The sequence below is a fragment of the Panthera tigris genome, chromosome B3, assembly GCF_018350195.1.
Source record: "Panthera tigris isolate Pti1 chromosome B3, P.tigris_Pti1_mat1.1, whole genome shotgun sequence".
NCBI lineage: Eukaryota > Metazoa > Chordata > Mammalia > Carnivora > Felidae > Panthera > Panthera tigris.
In genome coordinates, this window is record NC_056665.1 from 135,038,641 (window position 1) to 135,064,451 (window position 25,811).

Genomic DNA, 25,811 nt, shown 5'->3' on the forward strand with positions numbered 1-25,811 from the left:
ATTCATTGGATCGATTTATTCTGAGCATTCAGGGGGAGCTGCTCATGAACCAAAGGTGTGATTAAACAAAGTAGTGGGCACCAGTGGGCGAGGTCACGGTATTGCACTGCTCCTGGGGCTGTAAAGCAAACATGGAATTCAGTTTGAAAAGTACTGTCTCGAAATGTGCAGTGAAGTGGCCCTAGAGTAGAAAACCCTTGGATTCCTCAGAAATAGGTAATTTAAAAGTAAAAAAAAATCCCACAAGTGAGGTAGTGGTGGGGAATATGTTAATGTTAATGTAAGTGTGGCCAAGGGAAAATAAGACAAGTCTCTGCCCTGGATCCTGGCAGTGATTAGAAAGGAGTGTAGGGACAGTGGGAAAGTTTGGCCAAGACGTGGATGGAGGCCCAGAAGAGTACAAGAGGAAGGAAGTTTAAGACTTGGTGGGCTGACTTTAGAAAAAACTTCACTTTACCAGACTAACGTGGACATAGAAATAGAGCCTGTCCTGAGACCATGTAGAGTTTGCTTTGATGTAAATTTTGTTTTGCCGGCAGACTGTTGTTACAGATCATATGTAAGGATGTGGAAATCTTTACTGCACTGTTCTTTCTAGATTTAAAAAATAGAGGGCACCTGGGTGGCTCAGTCGGTTAGGCATCCGACTTCAGCTTGGGTCATGATCTCATGGTCTGTGAGTTCAAGCCCCGTGTTGGGCACTGTGCTGACAGCTCAGAGCCTGGAACCTGCTTTGGAGTCTGTCTCCATCTCTCTGCATCTCCCCCACTCGCACTCTGTCTCTCTCTTTCTCTCTCTCTCAAAAATAAATAAGGACGAAAAAAATTTTTGAAAAAAAAAGCATCTTTTTGGGGTGCCCAGGTGGCTCAGTTGGTTGAGCGTCTGACTTTGGCTCAGGTCATGATCTCATGGTTTGTGGGTTCAAGCCCTGCATCGGGCTCTCTCTAGTCGGCACAGAACTCACTTCGGATCCTCTGTCTCCCTCTCTCTCTGCCCCTCCCCCACTTGCACTCTCTCAAAAAATAAAACATTTAAAAAAATAGCATCTTTTTGCTACGATGATTGAGAGAAACAGATTCTTTCCTGTGTTTATCTTCAGGTTTTGACTTTGTTTGTTTGGTCTTACTGGAGCGTATGCCCTTGGTTTGGATTTGCATTCGTCCTGTCTCTAGCAGAACTCTACGAATCCACCGACCATTTTAGTGTTGTGAATTCTGCTCTATACTGGTTTTGGCTCCCAAATACTTTATGCTATGTCTCAAAAAAATTTTTTTTTGTAGAAGAGCAGCTATTATCATGCCCTGTTCCAGCCTCTTAACTGTAATGTAGATGTGAGTGTTGGCCTTGAGAAGTGGGTATCCCATTTGGAGCAGATAGTCTGAAGATACGTCTAAGCCCCCAATTTTGGCAGTCAGTCCTAAAGGCGCAGAGGAGAATCTGTGTGTGCTGTGAGAAAGGCGTGTCTGCTTGGATAGAGACATTTCTCTCTGTCTTTTTTAGAATTAAACAAAGCAAGAGCAAGGGTTGAAAAGTGGAATGTTGACCACTCAAAGAGTGATCGAATAACTCGAGAACTTCGAGCCCAGGTCGACGATCTGACTGAAGCAGTGGCCGCAAAGGACTCGCAGCTGGGTGTGCTGAAAGTGAGGCTGCAGGAAGCCGACCAGCTACTGAGCTCCCGCACAGAAGCCCTGGAAGCCTTACAGAGCGAAAAATCGAGGTAGCTCACTCTAGAAGTCATGAACGAGGGGGCTGGGAAGTTTCTTTCCAATACAAGTAATGATAAACACTGTAGTATATCCCACTTTGTGGAAACTTAGCTTTTGAAATTTACAGAGGGGAAATCTATGTTTTTTTTAATGTGAAATGTGTGTGATTAAAAGTCGATTTACTAGTTGAATCTTGAGATGCATTGTTAGCAGAGTCTGCATTTAAAAATATTTGAAGAACGTCGGGTCATTAATCTTTTGACATATGATGATATGTGCTGTGTGCTTATATTTGGATGCCTAAAAATATAGGTTACGTTCCATTAAAAAGCAGAAAGGTTTCTTTAAGAATATTTTAGTCAAGCCATCTTTTTTGTGCTTATAAGCCAGTGCTCTAAAAATTATTCTGCCTGACCACTTGTACACTGTGGAAACGAGCCTCTTCGAGTGATGTCTTGTCTTTTAGAATAATGCAGGATCACAGCGAAGGTAGTAGCCTGCAGAACCAAGCTCTGCAAACCCTTCAGGAGAGACTGCATGAAGCGGACGCCGCCCGGAAGAGAGAGCAGGAGAGCTGTAAACAGATGCAGGTTCGAGAGGAGGCATGACTTTCCTAACACATTTTCTCCCAAATAAGACTCTGCAGTGCGTTTCAGAAAATTCTCTTTCTGTGACAAAATCCAAGTATTTGGAAATTTAGCTTGATCCTCGCTAAATTTAATCCTACGTATTGAAATACATTTAAAATGAAGTTCGGTATCCTTTATGATTGACAAGGCATCGGCAGGGGGACGTGGGGGCTCTTCTTCTGAGAGGGTACTTGAAGGGACGACGCACAGGTTGGACAAGGGTCCCAGAGGGGAGGGGTGTTACGCTCTCTTGACAGAAAGCTCTGTCAGATAATAAAAGGGGAGCAGCCCCTCAGCACCCCTTAAAAAAGGAAATACAATTAAAATAGTTAATGTTCATTAGAGACAGACATTTTCACTTAATTTTGTTGTGCAACCAGCATTACCATTATTTGATTAAAAGCTGATTTGGGGCTTCTTTCTTACAACTAGATGGTGCTGAGAAGCTTTTGAATAAAACAAAAATGTTGCTGATGTGGGGCATCTTGTTTATGTTTTTATTTAAGCTTTTTCTGATTCCATTTTATCTGATTTCATTTATTTCTAGAGAGATGTACTTAATATATACTTCTACTCTTTAAAAAAACCTTTTCTTAAAATTTTTTTTTTAAATTTAATGTTTATTTATTTTGAAAGAGAGAGAGTGCAAGCAGGGGAGGGGCAGAGAGAGAGGGAGATGCTGAATCCAAAGCAGGCTCCAGGCTCTGAACTGTCAGCACAGAGCCTGACACGGGACTCAAACTCATGAGCCGCGAGATCATGACCTGAGCTGCGGTTGGGACGCTTAACCGACCGAGCCACCCAGGCGCCCCTAAAAAATTTTTTTTAAGTAGGCTTCATGCCCAGTGTGGAGCCCAGTGCAGGGCTGAGTTCAAGACCTGAGCTGAGATCAAGAGTCAGATGCTTAGGGGCGCTTAGGTGGCTCAGTTGGTTAAGTGTCCAACTTCAACTCAGGTCATGATCTCAAGGTTTGTGGGTTCCAGCCCCACGTCAGGCTCTGTGCTGACAGCCCGGAGCCTGGAGCCTGCTTCAGATTCTGTCTCCCTCTCTCTCTCTCTGCCCCTCCCCTGCTCATGCTCTGTCTCTCTCTGTCTCAAAAATAAATAAAAACATTAAAAACAAAACAGATTTCTAAGCCTAGTCTTAGAAGTGCCAATTCAGTAAGCCTGGGGAAGGCCTTCGGTGGCTGCATTTTTTTTAAAACTCCCTAATTGATTCTGATGCATTGCCATGTTTGGGAGCCAGCAACCTTAAATTCTCTATTCTTTAGTTCTTAACAAATGAGGTGGTATGTTTTGTTTTGTTTTGTTTTTAAACCTCCCTGTTGGGTTGTTGGACTGAGCTAAAAAAAAATCCCGTAAGATATCTGATTAGGTGGTTGTAAAATATATCTCAAAGGAAATGATGTAAGCAGATATAAAAATTTGTCACAGAACGAGTTTGCTGCACGCCTTAATGACATGGAAGCGGAACGGCAGAATTTGGCAGAAGCGGTGACCCTGGCCGAACGAAAATACTCGGACGAGAAGAAGAGAGTTGACGAGCTGCAGCAACAAGTCAAAGTGTTTAAGTCCAACTTGGAGGCCTCTAAGCAGGAACTCATCGACTACAAGCAAAAAGCCACTAGAATACTCCAAGTAAGCTTGAGATGTACACTGCGGATGTTGGGATTCGCCAGTTGGGAGACACTCTTTGACTCCACGTTGATCTGTGAGAGGATTTGTTCGTGTTTGGCTGGGTTGGCTCACGTCAGGTGCCTTACTCAGAGGTTTTGTAAAAGGCTAAAGTGTCCCTTGTTCCAACCACCTTTCTTTCTTTTTGCTTAAAATTCATTCTGCCACTGCCCAGGCCAGGCCCGCCACCTGTCATCTTAACCACTATATCGATGATCGTTGTTAAGCAGTCACTTCCTTCTTCCTTGCTGATCCTCCGTCGGGTTTTTCAGGCAGCTTCCCCCGCCTGGTGTCTCAGCCGACCTTCCCTTCCACTCCGCTGAAAAACACTGTGTCAGTCTCCAGCTAATGTAGTCTTCAGCTTCTCCTTCCTTTGCCTCCTATCCGAGGGAAACGTCCGCTTTCGTCAGGAGGCATTGTCAGCCTGTGCGTTGCTTCCCGCTCCACCTCATTTAGGCTCCTCCACCTGAGTCTGTCCTCTCCCTGTTTTTCCCCTCTCTGCTGCCTTCTTCTGGCTCAGCACACTCAAGAGCACATGGTCGCTTAGCGGAAGAACAGACAAGGTCTTCGAACTCCTGCCTAAGGAAAAAAACCATACTTTTGGCTTTTTTGACCACTTCGATCCATTTCCTTGTCCTTTCTCTCAATATCAGACTTACCAGAATTTTTGTAAATATGCGGTCTCTATTTTAGACCTGGTAACTTTAACTCCTTCGTGTAATTTCTGTCCCTGCTACATTTCTGAAATTGTCTTCCCAGAGGCCTTTAATGACCTGAATATGTACTTTCTTCCTTTCTTAGTTTCCACCCACTTTGATTTTGGTGGAGTATTGGACACTGTTAGCCCCCTTCCCTTCTTGAAACCCCTGCCTTCTGGTGCCACTCGCACTGCCTTCTCTCTCTCTATCCTCTCTCACTGCTCTTTCTGTCTCTGTTGGGCCCTCTTCCCAGTCTCCAAAGAGGAGAGTCCTCCCAAATTCCATCCTAAGCCCTCTCTAACTCCTTTCTTCGCGTTATCATGTATATATCCACTCTGCCTGTTTCTGCCACCTTGATGTGACTTCAGCTTGTCTCCAAGCCTAACTTCCTGACCTGTTTCTAAGTGCCTGCCGTGTTTCTCTACGTGGGGTGTCCCATCCCCCAAACCAGCTTATTCATTCTCTTATTCATTCTCTTATTTCGGTAAATATCATGCCTTCTCCCAGGCAATAGAGCGTGAACCACAATGACATTTTGACTCCGCCTTTTTCCTTTAGCTCCTGCCTCCTGTTGGGTATGAGCACCTTTTTGATTCCTCTTTCATGAGACAGCATGTCTGTCTCCTCCAAACCATTCCAATTATTTTTGCTGTGTCACTCTAATTCATTTAAAAGGGTCCTTATTGAGTACTTAACTATTCACGAGGCATTATGGTAGGTGCTGAGGGTATGTCTTCTTTCTGAAAAGAGCAGTTAAGTTAGTAAAAAAAAAAAAACAACAAAAAAAAAACCTGAGGTAATTGGTGGGATGAAGCTATCGATGCATTAAGCCCTTAAAATCTGCCGGGGGGAGTCAGGGGCAACTGGAGATGCCGTATAAAGAGGAATTGGAGGAGGAGTAGGAAGACTTGTGGGGAGGAGATTTCTGATAGGACAGCCTGTGCCCTTGCAAAGGGGGCCTGAGGGAGCATGGCATGGCATATGTGGTGGACGGCAGCTAGTTCCCTTGACCATGACGGTTAGGGATGAAGAGGCGAGAAAGAGAAGGAGCGGAAGGACTGGCCGTGATGAGGATGCGAGGGGAGAGTTGGCACGGGACCCGGCTCTTAGTTGGTGCTCAGTGAATTGCCACGGATGTTGAGGGGTGAGGACGGGATGGCGAGATGGAGACGGTAAAGAGGAGGGTATCAGAATGGATGGTGAGGAATAGTGAGGACTGGTCTAATTTGTGGTAGTGAGGGTGGCAGACGGGATAGACTTGGAGGAGGTGGGGTGTGCGACATGGAGAGATTTAACTGGAGGAGGGGGGGAATAGAAGTGCAAGGAAGGAGGACTCCGGTTTTCTGGTTTGAGTGCACAAGAGATACTCCCCTGCCGTGTGGCAGAGAAACAGGGAAGCCGGTAGGCTAGCACTGGAGGGTAGGACAGGCGATGACGAGTTTGCAAAACTGATGTGACATTGGGGTGAAAGTTTTAGGAAGGCGATCAGAAATACAGGCCTGGAGCTCAGCACAGAGGTCTGGGCCTTAGCCCAGAGAGAGACGGAGAATTATGTTTATTATAGAAAATTAGAAAAAATACAGAGAAGTTTGAAGAAGTCGCCCAGAGTTCTACCACATAAAAAGAAAAGACTATTTTTGATGGAGGAGAGTGCCTTTCAAATATTTCTATCGAAGGTGAAAGAGCTGATGGTCATTACTGCTGGCCTAGAACAATAGCACTTTTTAAACTAGTCTTCCCACATTAAATCGCTTTTTCCAACTCCTCTTTTCTACCAGGGGTTGGTAAACCTTTTCTGTAAAGGGCCAGATAGTACATATTGCAGGCTTCGCAGGCTCTCTGTGGTCACCATCACATACTCTTTATTTTTTTTATGATCCTATAACCGTGTAGAAACCCTCCTTAGCTTATGGGCTGTCCACCGATAGGCCACAGGCCAGATCTGGCTCGTCAGCCGTAGTCTGTGAATGCCTACTTTATACCCCTGCCAGATTAACCCTCCTAAAATACAGCTCTGGTCATCTCACTTCCCGGTCTACTTTTTGATCATTTGTTTTGGCCCGCCAAATAAAAGTCAAACGTTTTAGCCTGGCATCTGAAGCCCCCACAGATTGGGCCTAACATAGTACCTCAGCACATCTCTCAATACCCTGATGCTGTTTCTTGTATACCCTTGTTCACCCTGATGCTGTTGCATTTTTATGCTTTGCCCTGTCTTCTCTATACCTGTCCAAATCCTAGCCATTTTTCAGGATCAGCATAACTGCTCCTTTCCGGTAGAGCCTTCTCTTCCCCAGAAGTGGTTTTTCCTTCTTGGAACTCTGCGGGTAGTCTTGGCAGATGCCTCTCTCAACTTGCTTATTGCCTTTTACTGGATACTTGTAACGTCCCTTCTGGTTTATAAGGCTGAGGGTACCATCCCAATGGGGACATCTTCATGACACAGACACTTAGCACAGTGCCAAACCCTCTGTAGGCGTTCCGTAAATATTTGTTGAGTAGCATGTGATGGAGGAAAAAAGCATGAGGAAGGAGGAGAAGAACATATGAGAAGAATCTTGTTAATAACAAGTTCTCAACAATAACATGGGCCTGGGGACCAAAACCCAAGGACGGTCTGCGGCAAGGCTCTAGTGCATTTTCATCCCAACGTGGACTTTCTTTGGCGGAGAATGTAATTGGGCTGTTTCCACAGTGGCTTAGGTAGTGCAAGATTGATGGTGTTCAGTATACAAGCTGACCTCAGTTTTGCTTAAAGAGGTTCCTTTTTTTTGTAATAGTCTAAAGAAAAATTGATTAACAGCTTGAAGGAAGGCTCTGGCTTTGAAGGCCTCGATAGCAGTACTGTGCACAGCGTGGAGCTGGAAGAACTTCGCCATGAAAAGGAGCTGCAAAAGGAGGAGATACAGAAGCTGATGGGCCACATCCATCAGCTGAGGTCCGAACTACAGGTAAGATTCACTGCGGGTCGGCTGCACAGACAACCACCCACCCCAGCTGTCGGCAGGTGAGAAGAGGGGGCGTCTGTGGTTTGGGGGAAGACAGAGGGAGACAGAGAGTGGAACTTGTGTGGGACCAGCAGTCGCCATGTAGAAGTGAATCTAAAGCGATAGGTTTCTTGTCCACTGACTGTGAAGTTCTGGGAATAACAAACATAGGTAACTAGATTCGTTCGTTAAACAAATTCTCACCCTGCGTCCCCCGTGTGCTGGGCATCCTGTAGGCTCAGAGTAACAGCAAGGAACCACACAGAACCTTCGTATTTATGGAATTTACAATTTAGTGGTTAAAACACACATGAGATTTGGGTTTGTCAATAAAAATGGGATGTTTTCTGATACTGGAATGGACACAGGATGGTCTCTTCATTAGAGTTACAGGCATAATGTTAATAATTTATGGCCTATGTGAATTGCTGTTTTTAATCCACAAGTAAACGGGGCCTTTCATTTAGATTCAACATGGAGTCTTTGATGTAAATATCCTAGGCGGAGTCTCTGAGAACGAGAGAACATAAAGTGCTGGCTAACAAGCCTTCTTTAAAAGAAAAAAGAAAAAAAAACCATTTTGCAAAGAATACTCATCCGTGCGCGAACTCAGCAAGTGATTGGTTTGTGAGATGTGCATGACCTACAAAGGAAAGTGTGGAAGTCACAAGGGTAGGGTTTCTTGTCTGGCGTGCGGGCTTGGATATTAGACTTAGCAGATGTGTTACCCGTGCCAAACACTTGGTCTCACCGAGCCTGAGTTTTCTCATCTGTAAACTGAAGGCAAACAGAGCTGCTCTTGAGGATAAGGGATGTGTGTAAAAGGGCCTAGCATTGTTCCCAACATGGATTAGGCCCTCAGCAACTGTTAGCTGATGTTACTTCTGGATTTTTTCATATTGGCCGAGTAGAAGAGCTGATAAAGACTGTTGTCCTCATAGTCTGTAAAGTAGGACTTTTTTTTCGTGTAATTTTGAATTCCAAAAATTCAGTCCCATGAATTTAGAAATGGAGTAGATGCTAATCCTCTTCACATCTTGTCTTATTTATACATGTATTTTGGATGAGATTATGAAAAATAGGACTTGTTGTATTTAATATCTCATCCTTACCCCAGCATCACTGATGACGTTGACTATTCTCAAGAAGTTGATGAAATGTATAGTAAGGATTAAAGTATATCCATCAGAATGAGAGAATTGTTACTGGCCTACAATAGCTATCCTTCACTCAGCACTTCTGTGCCAAGCATCGCGCTGAGCTCTGAGCGTACATCCTTCCATTTGTTCCTTACCATAAACCTGGAAGGGAGGTATGGTGCGTTCTGTCTCTATAGGTTGAAGAAATCTAGTCATAGAGAAGGAGAGGAGCTTCCCTGTGACTAGTAAAGTGGCAGAGTTGGGGTTAGAACCTTAGTCTGTCCGATTCCAGAACACGTTCTTAACCACTGCCCATCCCACCTGCGGCTCAAGAATTCATTTGATTAAGTCAAATTGATGGCAAGATTAATTTACCTACTACTCACCCCGAAAACTCAGGGGTAGGGAAAAATAATTGTACTTATTGCTGTTTTCCTCTAAATCCACAAAGTTGTGTTATCTGGGAATATCTGTTATTATCTGGAAGTATCATTAATCTGCTCGTTCTTCCAAACAGTATGTGAAGTGCGGAGTTGTGGAGAGGAGTTCAAGACAGAGTGTACCAAAAGATCAAAAGCAGATTGAGATGCTGATTTTCATCTCTTGTGGGCCTGTATGAATGGACGCATGCTTAACCCATACAGGGGAAATAGAAAAACCTAGAGTTCTGTTCTTTGCCACTAGAAAATTTGATAGGAAATCTAGAAGGTGGTTTTTGAGTTTGAAGAAGTGAGAATAATGATGCTAAGTGAAGGAGTGAGAAATATAGAAAGATATAAAAACAGATAATGGTAATAAAGCTAAAAAAAAAAATGAAATAATAGACTAACCTGAGGGTAAGAGAGAACAGTTATTTCTAGGTTTCTGTTGAGTACTTAGCACACATGCAAAAACTAACTATAACCTGCATTCCCACGGGACCAGTGCAGCAAAGTCCTTTTTGATGTTATGTTTCTGTTCCTTTTGAAATTGTTAGCTTTTGATTAGAGCTGTAGGTCTCCCAGGGAGCCACTGTTTACGCATGCTCATTAAATCACATGGTTCATGTGCTGCGGCAGCTATGGTAGCCTCTTCGTGTCTCTCACCATTTGCCACATTATACAGCGAAGCGTCCGTTTATCTACTCCTTTTGGGCTGAGACCATGTCCTCTCATCTGTATCCCTCTAGTGCCCGCTGAGCCCAGGGCATGGTGCACAGTGATAACTCAATAAATGTTGAAACGAACGGTTAATTATTGCTTTCACATATAAGGCTCATCGTTTTAGGATATGGAGGCTCAGCAGGTTAGTGAAGCAGAATCAGCAAGAGAACAGTTACGAGATCTGCAGGACCAAATAGCTGGACAAAAAGCATCTAAACAAGAGCTGGAGGCAGAATTGGAGCGACAGAAGCAGGTAAAGACTTTAGATGGGAGATTACCAAGGAAGGCGCTTTGCTGGCGGTCCCGTGAGGCTACTCGTCTAGGAAAGGACCTCACTGACATTCTTGTAGGATGGGTTTGGAGTGGTGATGGTAAATGCGACCTTCTAGGTCCCTCCTGCCTTGTCACTACCCACCCCTTCACTGTTTATTTGACAGATGAAAAATAGAACCACAACACGGTCATGGGACTTGCCTCTTAGCACACAGCTAACTAGAGAACAGAATAGAACCCAGAATTCCCATCCCAGAGTTCTTTCTACTACCTCCTCTGTATTTCGGTATGTCTCCTCGTCACAGTGTGTATGTACAGAAAGCTTAAAAAACATCAGTTGATTCTCACGTTTTATTACATTTGTACTTTCTAGGAACAACAGTAATATTATTTACTAGAAATGCAAAATACATTATTGCCATATTAAGCTGTTCTTTCTGTTTGAGAAGAAATATTTATACAGTGTTCTTATAAGTCATGTTTATAATTGTATTTCTTTGTTTACTCGGCAGTCGTTTGCTCCCCAAGCCAAATTATTTTACTTTAATAGACTTACGTAATAGTTTCATTATTAAAACAGTTAAACATGCTTACAGCCACATTTTCAGAACAAGATGCTGTATCTAATGTTAATAACATCTGTAATTTGCTGAATAATGACATTGTTGTAGGCACATAGTACACATTATCTTATTTTATCCTTACAATAAAATCTGTATTTACTGTACAGAAAACTATTCTTAGAATTGTCAGTGCATCGCTTATAACATTTCCAGCCTTGTGCATTTATATTCTTAGATCTTTTTTATTAGGATTTATCATTTCTGAAACTTGTTCTAGTCTCAGAGCAATATTTGTTTTTATTATGAACGTACCACTTGGAGCTGTTTCCCGAGTAGTAAGGAAGGAAAAAAATTCACCAAGTAGCAGCCTGCAGATACATCATAGTCCGTCTTAGATAATTTAGTTATCAAATTGGCCACCCTTTCAGAAATTGCATTTTAATTTATTCAAGGGGCTATTATTATATAGTGAAAGGCAAAAATTTGATGGCCTTGATGGTTAGATAATTTTCATTTTATTATGGCAGATGGTTTTACCGCATCCACTGCCAGTGCCTGTCTTTAAAATGATATAATTAAGTAGAGGCAAGTGCAGCTGAATGTAGCTCTAGGCTGTTTATTTAGTCATGAGATGTTCTGGATGTAAGTGCTTGATCTTGGGATTAAATAGTCCTATGGTGCTCCTTATTAATTTAAGTAATTTCAGCCTTAAATTTTTGCTGGCCTAAGAGTTTAAAAGAAATCAGACCTTCTTGTAAATTGAGATTCTCCTACCCTAATTACTGCCTCATTTTCTTTATTCTCACTTATCTCAGTTTTTTTTAATCAGTAAAATGAGCAGGCTGAACTAAATGTTTTAACGTAGCCTAGCAGCTTGATCCTGTCTCACGTTTACTTCTTCATACAGCTCCCTTTATTTCGTCTGCACGGTTAAGCATAATGCTTTAGAAGGTTTTTAGTTCATTACTCTGTCTTCCCTGGCACGTGCTTTGTCTTAAATTGCAACTGACACCAACTCATCATATGCATCATACAAACCAGCACATTCGTGCAGTTGTTAATGAATCTGGAGGTATTTCTTTCTTTTAATTTTTTTTCTTAAATTTATTTATTTTTGAGAGAGACAGAGTGTGAGCAGGGGAGGGGCAGAGAGAGGGGGAGACACAGAATCGGAAGCAGGCTCTAGGCTGTGAGCTGTCAGCCCAGAGCCCGACGTGAGGCTCGAACCCACAAGCTGTGAGATCATGACCTGGGCCCAAGTTGGATGCTTAGCCGACCGAGCCACCCAGGTGCCCCTGGAGGTATTTCTTTTTTTCCCTTTTAGCGATGATAGAGCAAAACAGGTGCACAATATTGCCTGGTCCAAATAAGTCCACGAAGAGCTGCTCAGCATCATTAATCAGTAGAGAAATGCAAATAGAAACCACACTGAGATACCAGTACGTACCCATAGAATAGCTACACTTACCAAAACTAACGGTACCAAATGTTGGGAAGGATGTGGAAGAACTAGAACTCTGTCATATTGCGTGGGAATCCAGACTGGTGCAGGTGTTTTGAAAACCATTCACAAGATAATTTGGCAGGTTTTGCTCCTCTAAGTTAGACAACACTTACGTGATCAAGCAGATCTCTTCCTACACATCTACCCAAGAAGAATGAAGACACACGATCACTTACAGAATCGTGCTTGGTTATTCATCATGTACGAATTGATACAGCACGGTGGAGTACCGTTCATCAGACCCGTCCAAGTCTGTTCATTTGTTCATTCAGGATAGACACAGCGCATGTTGGCTGAGGGCCTCCTGTGTGTCAGGCACTGTTTTAGGTACTGGGGATGAAATGGGGGACACTGATAGAGCTTCTGTTTATTCATGTCTCACTTTGTAGGAATTCCACTACATAGAAGAAGATCTGTATCGAACAAAGAACACATTGCAAAGCAGGATTAAGGATCGGGAAGAAGAAATTCAAAAACTTAGGAATCAGGTATGAATGAGTGCTCACAACTTGGGAAGAGATACCATTGCAAAGCTAATTTTTTTGTAGAGGCTACAGAATGACCTTCTTTTCCCATATTTTCACCTGAGTTCTGCTGTTGCAGTAGTGAGGTGTTACTTTCAGTCTGATACAGAAATTCCTCTAATGCCATTTGAGGCTGCATTTGCTGTGTTCTGTGGCTTCTCCTGCAAGTGTCTTGTAGCCAAAGCCATCCGAGGACATGTGATTTACCTCAAATTTCATATCTTCTAACTTCAGTGATGGTTGTGCCAGTTGCCAGTTTCATAATTATGGTTGCTTTCCTGAGAAAAATCCAATGATAAATCTTCTTATTAACAATTGATATTTTTTTCATAAAGCCACCAAGACTTATGTTCAACCCTGAAAATGTAAAACATGGGAAATAACATGTGCCCACCACCCAGATTTACCCATATTTATCATTAACTGTGACAGAATCATGCATTCACTTATCCTGTAACTACATTATCCTTTTCTCCCTTATATTTATTGACTTAATAAGCAATGAACCCATTGAACATTGAAAGAATTTATATAAAGATTTAGCTGGTTAATGACTTAGTTTGAACATAAAAAGTCAAATAATTTTGGCTTTTAAGTTCTCAGACTTCATAGTAGTCCGTAACTTAAGATATTTTAGAATATTTTAATTTTTATGAGTTGAAAATAGGAGCGCCTGGATGGCTCAGTCAGTTGAGCATCTGACTCGATTTCGGCTCAGGTCATGAACTCAAGGTTCGTGAGATGGAGCCTGCATCCGGCTCCACGCTGACAGTGCAGAGCCTGCTTCAGATTCTGTGTCTCCCCCTCTCTCTGCCCCTCCCCTGCTTTGCTCTCTCTCTCTCTCAAAATAAATAAACATGAAAATAATTTTTAAAAATTAAAAAAAAACGTTGGAAACAGCTAACTGATTTCAGTGTTCTATTCTTCCCTCACCTGCCTTTGTGAAGTGCCTAAATGGTAACGTGACTTTGCTAGCAGAAAGTCAAAGAAAAGAGGAGCAGAAACCACCAATTGGTTTAATCCTTAGATAGAGATTCCTGTATTTATTAAATGTTTATTGAGTGCCTACTAAGCCCAAGATAATTGGGCTATTTTAATTAAGAATTAACTGTAGGAGGACATCTCTTAAAGATTTTTCATCTAAGTGGAGCAGAGGAAAACCTTTGTCTCATAAAAGAAAGTCAATTAATACACACTTTAAAAAGAAATCAGCATCTTAATATCTTGCCCCAAAACAACCACCCTTAAATGAGCGGCCACATAAGCACATAAGTTGGTGCTCAAAACCATCAGTCATCAAGAGAATGCAAACGAAAAGCTCAGTGGGATACACCTGTGACTACACCATCAGAACGGTGATCAGCGATCGTACCCCTACATACCGCCTACAGAGCAGTGTAGTGAGTCGTCCGAAGTCGGACTGGCCACGGGATTGCAGAGCAGAGGTGAAAACCTCAGGCTGTGGCCTTTGCGCTGTACCACAACTGCTGAGTTACGGGGGGGTTTTGAATCCAGGTGGAGAAGTTCAAACTGTCATGGATCGTGGATCGGTGCTTTCGAATATTTCTGACCACGAGGCCACAGCAAGAAGCAAAGAACACGTTGTTTCCCAGTGTTCACATGTACTTAGAAGGACAAAACTGAAACAGAAGTTTCACAAAACAGTCCTCTCACATACTATGTGCCGTATACTCTGTCCCATAAAATGTGGATTATGACCCACCAAGTTGATTTTGTGGCCCATTAATACAGTTTGAAAATCTCTTCTGTAGCAGTGAAAGTAGGATCACAGAGTTTGAGATGTTGATTAATGCCACACTTTACCTGTGGGAATGTGGATTCGATGTTGTATAACTTTAGTTTTATGTAATTTGTGAACACTTTGCCTTTCAGCTTACTAATAAAACTTTAAGCAACAGCAGTCAGTCCGAGTTAGAAAACCGGCTCCATCAGCTAACAGAGACTCTCATCCAGAAGCAGACCATGCTGGAGAGTCTCAGCACGGAGAAGAACTCTCTGGTCTTTCAGCTGGAGCGCCTTGAGCAGCAGGTGAACTCTGCCAGCGGAAGTAGCAATAACGGGTCTTCCATTAATATGTCTGGAGTTGACAATGGCGAAGGTAACAAAAACAGGAATTTCGAAAGAGCTTTTCATTGCCTTAATTCCAACCTTGCTAATTCAGACATGACTTTGAAAAGTTACAGAAAGACCATTTTTATTTGTAAAGAAGCTTCGGAGCGCGTGGGTGGCTCAGTTAAGTGTCCCGCTCTTGGTTTCAGCTCAGGTCATGATCTCGACATTTCATGGGATCAAGCCCCACATCGGACTCTGTGCTGACAGAACCTGCTTGGAATTCTCTCTCTTCTTTTCTCTCTATCCCTTCCCTGCTTGTGTGTGCACACACACTCACGCATGTGCACATTCTCTCTCTCAAAAATAAACGAACTTTGAGGGGCACCTGGCTGGCTCAGTCGGTTGAGCATCCAACTTCGGCGCAGGTCATGATCTCGCGGTTCATGAGTTCGAGCCCCACATCAGGCTCTGTGCTGACAGCTCAGAGCCTGGAGCCTGGTGCCTGCTTCAGATTCTGTGTCTCCCTCTCTCTCTGCCCCTCCCCTGCTCATGCTCTGTCTCTCTCTCTCTCAAAAATAAACATTAAAAACATTTTTTAAATAAATAAACTTTGAAAAAAGAAAGAAAAGAATCTTGATCCAGCAAAGCACCCACTTTTCTTCTGATGCGAGGCCTGAGCCATCTGTTTGACATGATCTTAGCAAACAGCACAATGGACTGGTTATATATATCCCTCGCTAGTCTGGGTCTTAGAGAAGGGAGGCCCAAAGACCGATGATCATATTGAAATATGTAGGACATTCATCACGATGTTGATGACAAGGCAGATAATTTGGCAGAGAGGGGCTTTCATGAAGACTTAAAGATTTAGTTTAATAATCTAATCTGGGGGTGCCTGGGTGGCTCAGTCAGTTAAGCATCTGACTTCGGCTCAGGCCACAATCTTGTGGTTCATGAGTTCTAGCCCCACGTCGGGCTCTGTGCCGACAGCTCAGAGACTGGAGCCTGCTTCAGTTTCTGTGTCTCTCTTTCTAAATTCTGCCCCTTAACCACTCGCACTCTGTCTCTTTCTTAAAAATGAATAAACCTTAAAAAAAATTTAATCTTATCTGTAATTATGAATATTAAAGCTAATACTTAGTCATGTAAGTATATCCATGCTCTATAATTTTAATGAAGAAATCTGTAGATTCCCAAAATACATAACTAAGAAGAATGTTAAAGACTTTAGTATAACTTCAACAGATCAGGTTTTTAATCTCAGAGCTTCATAAAGTCTACAAAGTAGTCATTCAGCAAACCTCACAGTTCTTTGGTTTTATTAAAAGTTTTTTTAAGTTTTTAAAAAATAACACATTGTTGTATGTTTATATATATGTGTGTGTGTGTGTGTGTGTATGTTTTTTAATAGCATGGTTACTGTTAAAAATATCAAAAAAAGGAAATTAAATCACCCAGTAATCTTACTCTCAGATAACATTTTGGAGTATCTCCTTTCAGACTTTTTTCCTATATATGTTTGTAGTATCTGTTTTATTGGTTATTAACTTTTTCATATAAATCAGTTTTTATTATGTATTTTCTTACAGTAGTTTATGTCTATTGCTTTATATACATCCGTTGTGGAAATGGCATCATTTGTTTAATAAATTCCTCATGGTTGGAGATTTAGGTTGCCAATTTTGTCACTAATATAAGCAGTTCTGAGGAAACTATTCTCTGTAAATATCTTTTATTTTTCTTAACATAAGCTATTAGAAATGGAGTTTGCTGAGTCCTAGGTATACACATTTAAAGGCTTTTGATTTTTGTTGCCAAAATCAAGTAATTATTAAGCACCTACTCAGTACCAGCTACTGTTCTAGGCATTGGAGATACAGTGTTTGACAAAAGAGGTCAAATCTCTGCCCTGTGGATCTTACATTCTGGTGCTGTGGGGGGAGCTAGACAGTAAATGATGTGAGATGGTGATAGGTGCTACAGAAGAAACTCAAGCAGAGAAGGGAGAGACAAGGTGCCAGGTGTGGAGATGGGATTGCAATTTAAATAGACCTCATTGGAAAGGTGGCACTTTATTAAAAGAAGTCCCAGAGGAGGTAAGACAGACTAGAAGGAGCTCTACAGGAAGAGTTTCCAGGCAGAGAAGAGCAGGTGCAAAGGCCCTGAGGCAGGAGTGGTGCTGGCTTATCAGGAACAGCACGGAGGCCAGTACAGCTGGAGAAGACTGAGTAGGGGAGGAGTAGTCTAAGGGGAATTCCGATAACTTGGAGGAGACTGTTTTGACCTGAATGAAGTCAGAAGCCATTGAAGGGCCCTGAGGGGATAAGTCCTCTGACTGTGTTTTAGTGAGATGCCTCTGGCTGCTGTATCCAGAATAGACTGTAGAGAACTGAGAGTGGAGGTGGGGGACCAGGGAGGAACCATCGTATTAACGTGTGTGAGAGATGGTGGTGGTGAGCACCTGAATGGGGTTCGGAGGGTTATTTTAAAGGTGAGTGGGCAGATCGGCTGTGGAGTTTGAGAGAAAGAAAGGAGTTTTGGCCTGAGCTGATGGAACGATGCTCTCGTGTACTGAAATGGGGAAAACAGCAGGGTGAGTAGGTTGGCAGGGAGGGCAGGACGTCAGAATCATGGTTTTGGGCATGCTAAGCCTGAGATAACTGTTAGATATCCAGATGGAAACAAAACAAGACGATTGGATGGGTCTGGAGTTGGTGGTCTGGGCTGGAGATACAGAGCCGGGAGTCATCAGCTTTGTAGAAAGGGTGTGTCTGGCCTCTCTCTTGCCCGCACAGGAAGAACCTACTCATTAATGCTGATTCTCAGCAACATGGTATTTGTAAACTTCAATTTTTTTGCTAATTTTATAGGGAAGTAATTGTTTTAGGTTTTAATTTTTATTTTTGTGGATATAGAAATTTAAGCATTTTATATAATCAAATTTATGCCCTTTCTTTATGGACTCGCCTTCTTTGGATGTAATGCTTATTTGAAAGTTAGCCTTGAGATCTGTTTTTAATACAATATATATTCAACTATAAATGTTAGGACATTGATTTTGGCGTTTGTACCTTAATTCATTCTTTTCTTGTTTAAACAGGCACACGGCTGCGAAACGTTCCTGTTCTTTTTAATGATACAGAAACTAATCTGGCAGGAATGTATGGAAAAGTCCGAAAAGCTGCTAGTTCAATTGACCAGTTTAGGTAAGCAAGGACAGTAATGACGAATGATGGATCTTCAGCTATTTTTGTACCATTTTCTGGTGGTTTCAGTCACAGTAAGTCCCATCAGGCAGAGCTGATATTTAAAGTGACATTTCCCTACTTCCTCTCATGATAGTTCATTCAGTCTCATGAAATTGCTTTATGTGCTCTGCCAGGGCCTGTATTTCATTGAAGATTATTAACCCTGATCATCTCTCTTCTTATAATAAACCCTATTAAAAACTCTTATTAAATTCCATTGAGAAAACTTCTGTCTCATGTAAATGCGTCCACTGGAATGCTTTATTTCATTTTATCGCGTGATGAGAATAAAAGATGCTATTATATATGAGTGAACAGTACGCATTTTAACGTATATTTGTATATACTGCATAAGTAATAGATCATTTATATGCATGTTATTACATATTAATAACTTCTTTATACTAGCATACATCCACCCTACAAAGAAAATGTTTTAACAGTTTATGTATGCCTTGTTAAAGTTCATGTTTCAATAACCCCCTAAAGTCTTTTGCCTCTTAGTGTTTATAATTAAACACAATTGTAATGAGTTGTTGCAAAATAGAGCGATCTTTTCTTACCTTTTTGTGTCAGAGCTATGGTGTTAAAAATAAATCAGGAGGATGATTTGCTAAGGTTGCTGAGGCCACGGGCCAAAGATGCCATAGTTGTTATCTCCAGGCTGTTAAGCACATTTATTTCAGCTACTCATTTATTCAATGTACATAATAATTTTTAGAGAAACTACATGCGAGGCGTTATGCTGATGGCAGTGAAAGACACAGAAAGGCCTAGAAGAAGGGTGTATGTGCTTGTATATGTATCCATCTTGATGGGGAAAAAGTGTTTCAAAGAGGCCTAACAAGGTCTAACGTCACGCTGCTCCCGCGTTTACTGTAGTTAAGTGTTTGCTTGAGTTTCTGTAGTTCTTTGCCTTTTAGACGCATGCGTCTGTGCAGAAGCTTCCAGATTAGCTCTTTGCAGGTATTAACCAACCAGACTCTTTCCCTATTCACGTGTTGACACTTGGCTTATATTTTGTAACTTCTTTGGTCTCTGAAAGAAAAATTATTTAGAGAGGGACCAACTTGCCTCCTGTAGTTGTAGCTGGAAATTTAAGGGAAACTACTGTGCTATATATTTAACAGTTAAGCCACAATCAATAAAGCAAATATTTGTTTACTATGATGTTTCTATGGTTATTCCAAGTAATCATTTAACAATCTACTATAAAATGGTTTTTCTGTTACGGTGGCCATATAAATAGTTTAAATGAGAGGAATCCTAAAAAGCCTCATTAGCTGTTACCACAGGAAGATGTGCTTTGAGTGTTAACTCTCTCCTCTCGTCCCCACCCTCCATTTGCACAGCATCCGCCTGGGAATTTTTCTCCGAAGATACCCCATAGCACGAGTTTTTGTAATTATATATATGGTAAGTAAACCTATTTGAAAAAATAATGCTGCACTTGATTTTTAATGAGTTTTTTTCCAGCTGCTGATCGTTTTGACCAAAAGTCTAGCAATCAATTTTGAAAGAGAATAGAACTCATTTTTGGAAATTAAGATTTTTTTCTTCAGGTATGCAAGTATACTTACAGTTCATTACATCTAAAATATAAATTGCTCGGGGCGCCTGGGTGGCTCAGTCAGTTGGGTGGCCAACTTCGGCTCGGGTCATGATCTTGCGGTCCCTGAGTTCGAGCCCCGCGTCGGGCTCTGTGCTGACAGCTCAGAGCCTGGAGCCTGTTTCAGATTCTGTGTCTCCCTCTCTCTGACCCTCCCCTGTTCATGCTCTGTCTCTCTCTGTCTCAAAAATAAATAAACGTTAAAAAAAAAAAAATTAAAAAAAAATATAAACTGCTCAAAGGCTTTTCCTACAATAAAATTAACTGTAGTGAAGTTTGATAGTTACCTCAATTTCTTAAAAAAAAAAAATGTTTTTATGTTTATTCATTTTTGAAAGACAGAGAGAGACAGAGCACAAGCAGGGGTGGGGCGGAGAGAGAGGGGGACATGGAATCTGAAGCAGGCTCCAGGCTCCACTCTGTCAGTACAGAACCCAATGCCAGGCTTGAACTCAAGAACCGTGAGATCATGACCCGAGCAGAAGTCAGACGTTCAACCGACTGAGCCACCCAGGCGCCCCTTATAGTTACCTCCATTTCTAAGCCCCTCTGATGACAAAAATGCAATGCAAAACAATCCATTTCATTTTATGTAACGTTTCTTTGATTGTTGTCATGTGTTTTGCTTTATTTTCTGAAAGGCTTGTCAGGTTGATTTCTTTCAGATTTCTTAGCTCTAATAAAATGGTCACCATAGTTTGGGATACTGTTTCATGTGTCTTGTGACCCTAAAAAGCCCTCTAACTGTTCTGAGTGAGGGCGGCTAAGAGTCATTAAGACAAGCAGTTTTCTTGAAAAAGAAAACAAGCTTACTTAGTAAAGAAATTTCTCTGTGATCCACTAGAGGGAAGAGTTACTCCTTTAAATAAAAAGTTTTTAAGGAGAGGAACCTGGGTGGCTCAGTCAGTTAAGTGTCTGACTCGATTTCAGCTCAGCTCATGATCTCAGGGTCTTGAGGCTCAGGTCAGGCTCTGTGCTGGTGGTGGGAACCGCTTGAGATTCTCTCTGTGTCCCTCTGCCCCTCCTCCGCTGGTTCTCTCTCTCTCTCTCTCTCTCTCTCTCTCTCTCTCTGTCTCTAACTAACTAAAGAAGTTTTTTAAGTGAGGGATGGAGCGAACAAGAGAAAAAAATTGATGGCATCACAGAGGCTTAGAACAGGCCTACACTGAGTCGATTCCTGGTGTCAGAGACTGAAGAGCACTGGCACCCCCGTCAGCACGAGGTGTGATGGCACACGACAGAATGGCGAGGCACGTAGCAAGGGAGGCTCATGTAACCTTAGTGCTGCCACGAGGGAACTAGTGGGAATTCATCACTGCAGGTCCTGTGCTAGACCGTAAATCAGTTCCTGAAGCTCAACACGTTATTCCTGCAGGAATGTCTTCCCATCTCCCCTTCACCAGATGATGGCTACACCCTTTTCAAAACACCAACCGTAACTCTGTTCCAGAAAGGCTTTCCAACCGGGAGCACTTGGGTGGCTCAGTTGGTAGAGTGAGACTTTTGATCTCAGGGATGTGAATTCAAGCCCCGCATTGGGCCCGAAGCCTACTTTAAAAAAATAAAGCCTTTCCAACCAACTTCATATATATCTTGCAGTTTTCATTATGCCATCTACTCTGCGTTATAATCACCCGACTGGTTATTTATGTATACCTGTGCATATTACGGATGTGTTAAGGACATTGATAACTCTCAACTGAGAATTCTTCAGGCATCACAACTATTACTGTCCATTACATTTAGCTAGTTTAGTTGCTTGCACGTTTGTTTCTTCATCATCTACCCAGTAAACACGTACCAAGCGCCTGTGATGTTGCACACACGGTGCCAGCCCCAGGAATACGGACACAAATACGACATGCTTCCTGCCCTCAGTGCACTACACAGTAGGCCTTTGGTGCAGATTGATCTCTTGGCTAATCTAGAAACTGTTTTCTTTTTCTTTAGGCTTTGCTTCACCTCTGGGTCATGATCGTTCTGTTGACGTACACACCAGAAATGCACCATGACCAGCCGCATGGCAAATGAACTGAACCCAGTTGTTTTGGTGACTGGTCGTCTGTTTTCAGACTTGGGATCTGCAGAAGGACCAGTGGCCTAAAATTGCGGAGAACGGGGTGCAAGTTCATCTCATCACTACAAGCTTTGAACTCGTTCACTTATTATACAAGTGCTCTGCTGCCTAAGTCCTCCCCCCATTTCTTTCAAATGGTAAGAGTTTCTGAAACTGACAGTAACGTAACAAGCTCAGCTCTGCTTTCTCTGAAATCCAAGATTCAGTGTGTGTGTGTGTGTGTGTGTGTGTGTGTGTGTGTGTGTGCACGCGCGCGCGTGCACACGCACACAGATGTGCTGGGCTCGTTCACCCCTGTACAGGCCAGCCTATATTTTAGGTGACATGCATTATGGGTTATAATCAGGGAAACTAATTGTATTTACTGATAGAAATAAAACGTTTTCTTTTTGATAATTCAGTCTGCTTTCATATTTTCATATATTTAGCTTTGCAAATATGGATTCGCTTCTTACATGTTAAAGGCCTGATTGGTCTGAGGCTTTGTATAGATACATAAAATTTGCTGTGCATTTTTCTTTTGTAAAATAATAGTTTCTTACCCCCCATTAAATAGGACCTTTCCGAACAGGCTTTAGTGAGAAAAGCAGAAATGAGCAGTGACGTCACCGGTCACTGATTCTTGGTGCTTTGCCCCCTCTCCGGGGACGCCCCACTCCCTCCTGTCCCAGTGTGCCAGCCCCCTCGGGTTCTTGGGCACTCGTTCACCGTCCTCTTTTCCTTTCCTCTAGCCTGGACCTTGGGTCAGTCAGCTCAGGACGTCCATAGCCCCTGCGTGTAGCGTTTAGGAATCAAATCTGTTTTTTCAACCTTTGCATTTTTAAAACACTCCACTGCAAAGACATTATGGAGTTATTCTTTGAAAAGAGATATTTTCTTTGCTTGAAGTTCAATATAATGTCTCTTTTGGCACTCCTTTTCCCCCACATGCCTGAATTCTTATTTTGTCCCCTGGTTACTGGTGGTCTCTCTTCGCATGTGATTAATTCATGTAGATCTTGGGCAGGGGTACAGTTCTATCAGGAATGTTTCCAGAGCAGTCTGCTGGTGCTTAACCAAACACCTGAGCAGAGTTTCCGTTCTTAATGACATCTGTACTATGACTTTAATTGACCTATAAATTCTTCAAAATTAATACCCTAGCAGATGTATATGTTTCTTATTTTTCATCAGAAAATGAAGCTTTAAAGGTTATCTTATGTGTGTTTGAGCTTTTTCTCAAATTAGCATGAACGAAAAAGGCCGAAATGGCACATCATCTAAAGGTGGATATGAGATACTGGGGTGGAGACACATTATTAAACCTGTAGGTTTTATGTCATAGCTCTTACCTGGATGTAATAGCTTGTCGGAGCGTGAGCTGTGAGGTCAGGTCTGAGCTCAACCAGAATAAAGTAAAGGTTTAATCTTGTTAATATCTTTTAAAGGTGGTTTTCCCTCTCTTCTAATTTGGAAATTTTTCTGGAAAATGATTAAAACCAGGTTATATACTTAAAATGGAAAACAGCACATGCTTCATCATTGTGTATTGCCAGACTTCCCGTCTCTGCGTGTCTTCCTGGCTTTCGTTGGGATGCCTTGACATCTTTTTTAAGGCTTTGTACATTCTTGGCTTTGGAAATAGTTGGACAAAGTGTTTCCAAGACTATTTTTCTGCGGTTACTTTTTAATTTGAGTTTCAGTTTCACCATCCTTAGCCACTAACAAACTGGGGAGTTCTAAACAGTGTTTCCTTTCATTTATGCTCAGATTGCATGAAACCTTCTTGACTCAAAGGATTGCATGAGGGGCACCTGGATGGCTCAGTTAAGCATCTGACTTTGACTCATGTCATGGTCTTGCGATTCATAGGGTTAAGCCCCACATCGGGCTCTGTGCTGACAGCTCAGAGCCTAGAGCCTGCTTCGGATTCTGTGTGTGTCTCTCTCTCTGCCCCTCCCCTGCTCACGCTCTGTCTCTCTCTCTCAAAATAAAGAAACATTAAAAAAATAATAAAAAAATAATGATTGCATGAGAGTCGATCTTTTTCCTTCTCAATCCAGTATATTCATTTAAAGACATTATGTGTGTGTAATACATATATAGGGTATGTTATTATATATACATTATATACATGCAAATATACATATATTATCAGAATGCTTGCATTGCTTTATATTTACAGCCATCAATTGGAAAATAAGATTGTTTTATTATTATAGGAATATTTCTCTTTCTCTAGACTTTGTGCTTACCAAAAGCCACCACTTCTGTTGAAGTTTATTCTGTAGAATAAAACCTTCAAAGGAAAGCAGGGGTTTTGTTAACACGTATTAAACAGCCTGGTCTGTGGAGGAGGGGGGAGGCTGTCAGGCTGGGCGGTCCAGCCTTAGGTTAAGAAGGCTTACATCCAACTCACCCTGTGGGGGCAAAAACCCAAACTACTCGAATTTGCCTCCTTGGGCTCCCGATAGCTGTTGCAAGAGGCCAGCTGTGTTGGAAAAAGGCCCACATGGGCACCTTGGGAGGTGGAAGTAGAAGGAAAGAACTGGAAAAGCCGAAGAGCATAGTCAGGGACCGATGGCCTAAGGCAGGCACTTCGGGCTGTGATTGGTCAGAAGAAAGAAATTACTGAGAAAAATGTCTTCGAGGTCATCCTGAACACTAGTATTCCCATTGACTCCTGGATGACATTGACCCCTGAATGAGAAGAATACGGACTAAATGAACATCACACTTGTTTTTATTTGTTTATTTTTTAATTTTCTTTTTTAATGTTTTTATTTATTTTGAGAGAGGGAGACAGAGCATGAGCTGGGGAGGGTCAGAGAGAGAGGGAGACACAGAATCCGAAACAGGCTCCAGGCTCTGAGCTGTCAGCACAGAGCCCGACGTGGGGCTCGAACTCAACGAACCGCAAGATCATGACCCGAGCCGAAAGATGCTTAACTGACTGAGCCACCCGGGTGCCCCATGAACATCACACTTCTAGTGGGTGACCTGCTTTCCAGACACAGACACCCCAAAATAGGTAAGATTTTTTTCTTTTGTCAGAACATTGGAGGGTCGAGTGTTTACGTGCAGAAGAGTTATTCACAGAAGGTTGTATTTTAAGCTATAATAAGGCTACAAAGTAATTCACATTTTCAGTGCCCGGCATGCTGGTCCCTTCTAGGAACTGGGAGTAGCCGGGTGGGGTCACATTTAAGTGGGAAGGCAGGCTGTCAACACATTCTTCACGTGACACTTGGTGTTAAATGCTGGGAAGAACCATGTGAAGGTCCCACGAAGTGCGGGAGGGGCGGGGGGAATCCTCTGCAGAAGTGACCACTGGCTGGCACAGGTTCCGAGTGCAGGGGTGGGTGGGCCTTACCCAAGGCCAAAGCCTCCAGAACGGGGAGTGTGCTTGGTGAGCCCCTGGAGGCCAGCGTGGCTGGAGCAGAATTCGGGAAGGGAGAGCCGCAGGGCCGGTGTGGCAGGGACCCGTAGTCCAAGGGAAGGACTTGGAATTTGAAATCCCTTTTTGTTTCTCCTTAGTAAGCGCCTCCGACCCTGAATCACCAATGTCTTTAACCAGGGAAAACCTTTAAAAATCTGTTAGAAATCCGCAGACTACCATTGCTCTACATACAAATGATGAATAGTATAGATTTCATTTCGTTGAGGTGACGGCAGGCTGAACCCGAGGCAGGAAGTACATTTTCCTATGTAGTTACAAAGAATACCAGATGGGGGCGCCAGGGTGGCTCAGTCGGGTAAGTGTCCCGCTTCGGCTCAGGTCAGGATCTCCCGGTTGGTGAGTTCGAGCCTCGCATCGGGCTCTGTGCTGACAGCTCAGAGCCTGGAGCCTGCTTCGATTCTGTGTCTTCCCCTCTCTCTGCCCCTTCCCTGCTTGCACTCTGTCTCTCTCAAGAATGAATAAACATTTAAAAAAAAAAAAAAAAAAGGAATAGCAGATTGACGAATTTGTTCATTTCCCCCACA

At 42.5% G+C, this 25,811-nt stretch overlaps 1 protein-coding gene across 1 annotated transcript in view; it reads left to right on the plus strand.

The window, feature by feature from the left end:
* GOLGA5 (golgin A5) overlaps nt 1-22,042 on the plus strand; it is a 32,604-nt gene extending 10,562 nt beyond the window's left edge. The window contains exons 4-13 of the mRNA XM_042990417.1: nt 1,501-1,720; nt 2,176-2,299; nt 3,772-3,975; nt 7,490-7,660; nt 10,102-10,230; nt 12,707-12,805; nt 14,735-14,960; nt 18,015-18,120; nt 19,515-19,578; nt 21,722-22,042. Coding sequence (XP_042846351.1) covers nt 1,501-1,720; nt 2,176-2,299; nt 3,772-3,975; nt 7,490-7,660; nt 10,102-10,230; nt 12,707-12,805; nt 14,735-14,960; nt 18,015-18,120; nt 19,515-19,578; nt 21,722-21,802 — 1,424 coding nt within the window. The 3' untranslated portion in view covers nt 21,803-22,042. The remainder of the gene's footprint in view (nt 1-1,500; nt 1,721-2,175; nt 2,300-3,771; nt 3,976-7,489; nt 7,661-10,101; nt 10,231-12,706; nt 12,806-14,734; nt 14,961-18,014; nt 18,121-19,514; nt 19,579-21,721) is intronic.
* The last annotated feature ends 3,769 nt before the right edge of the window (nt 22,043-25,811 follow it).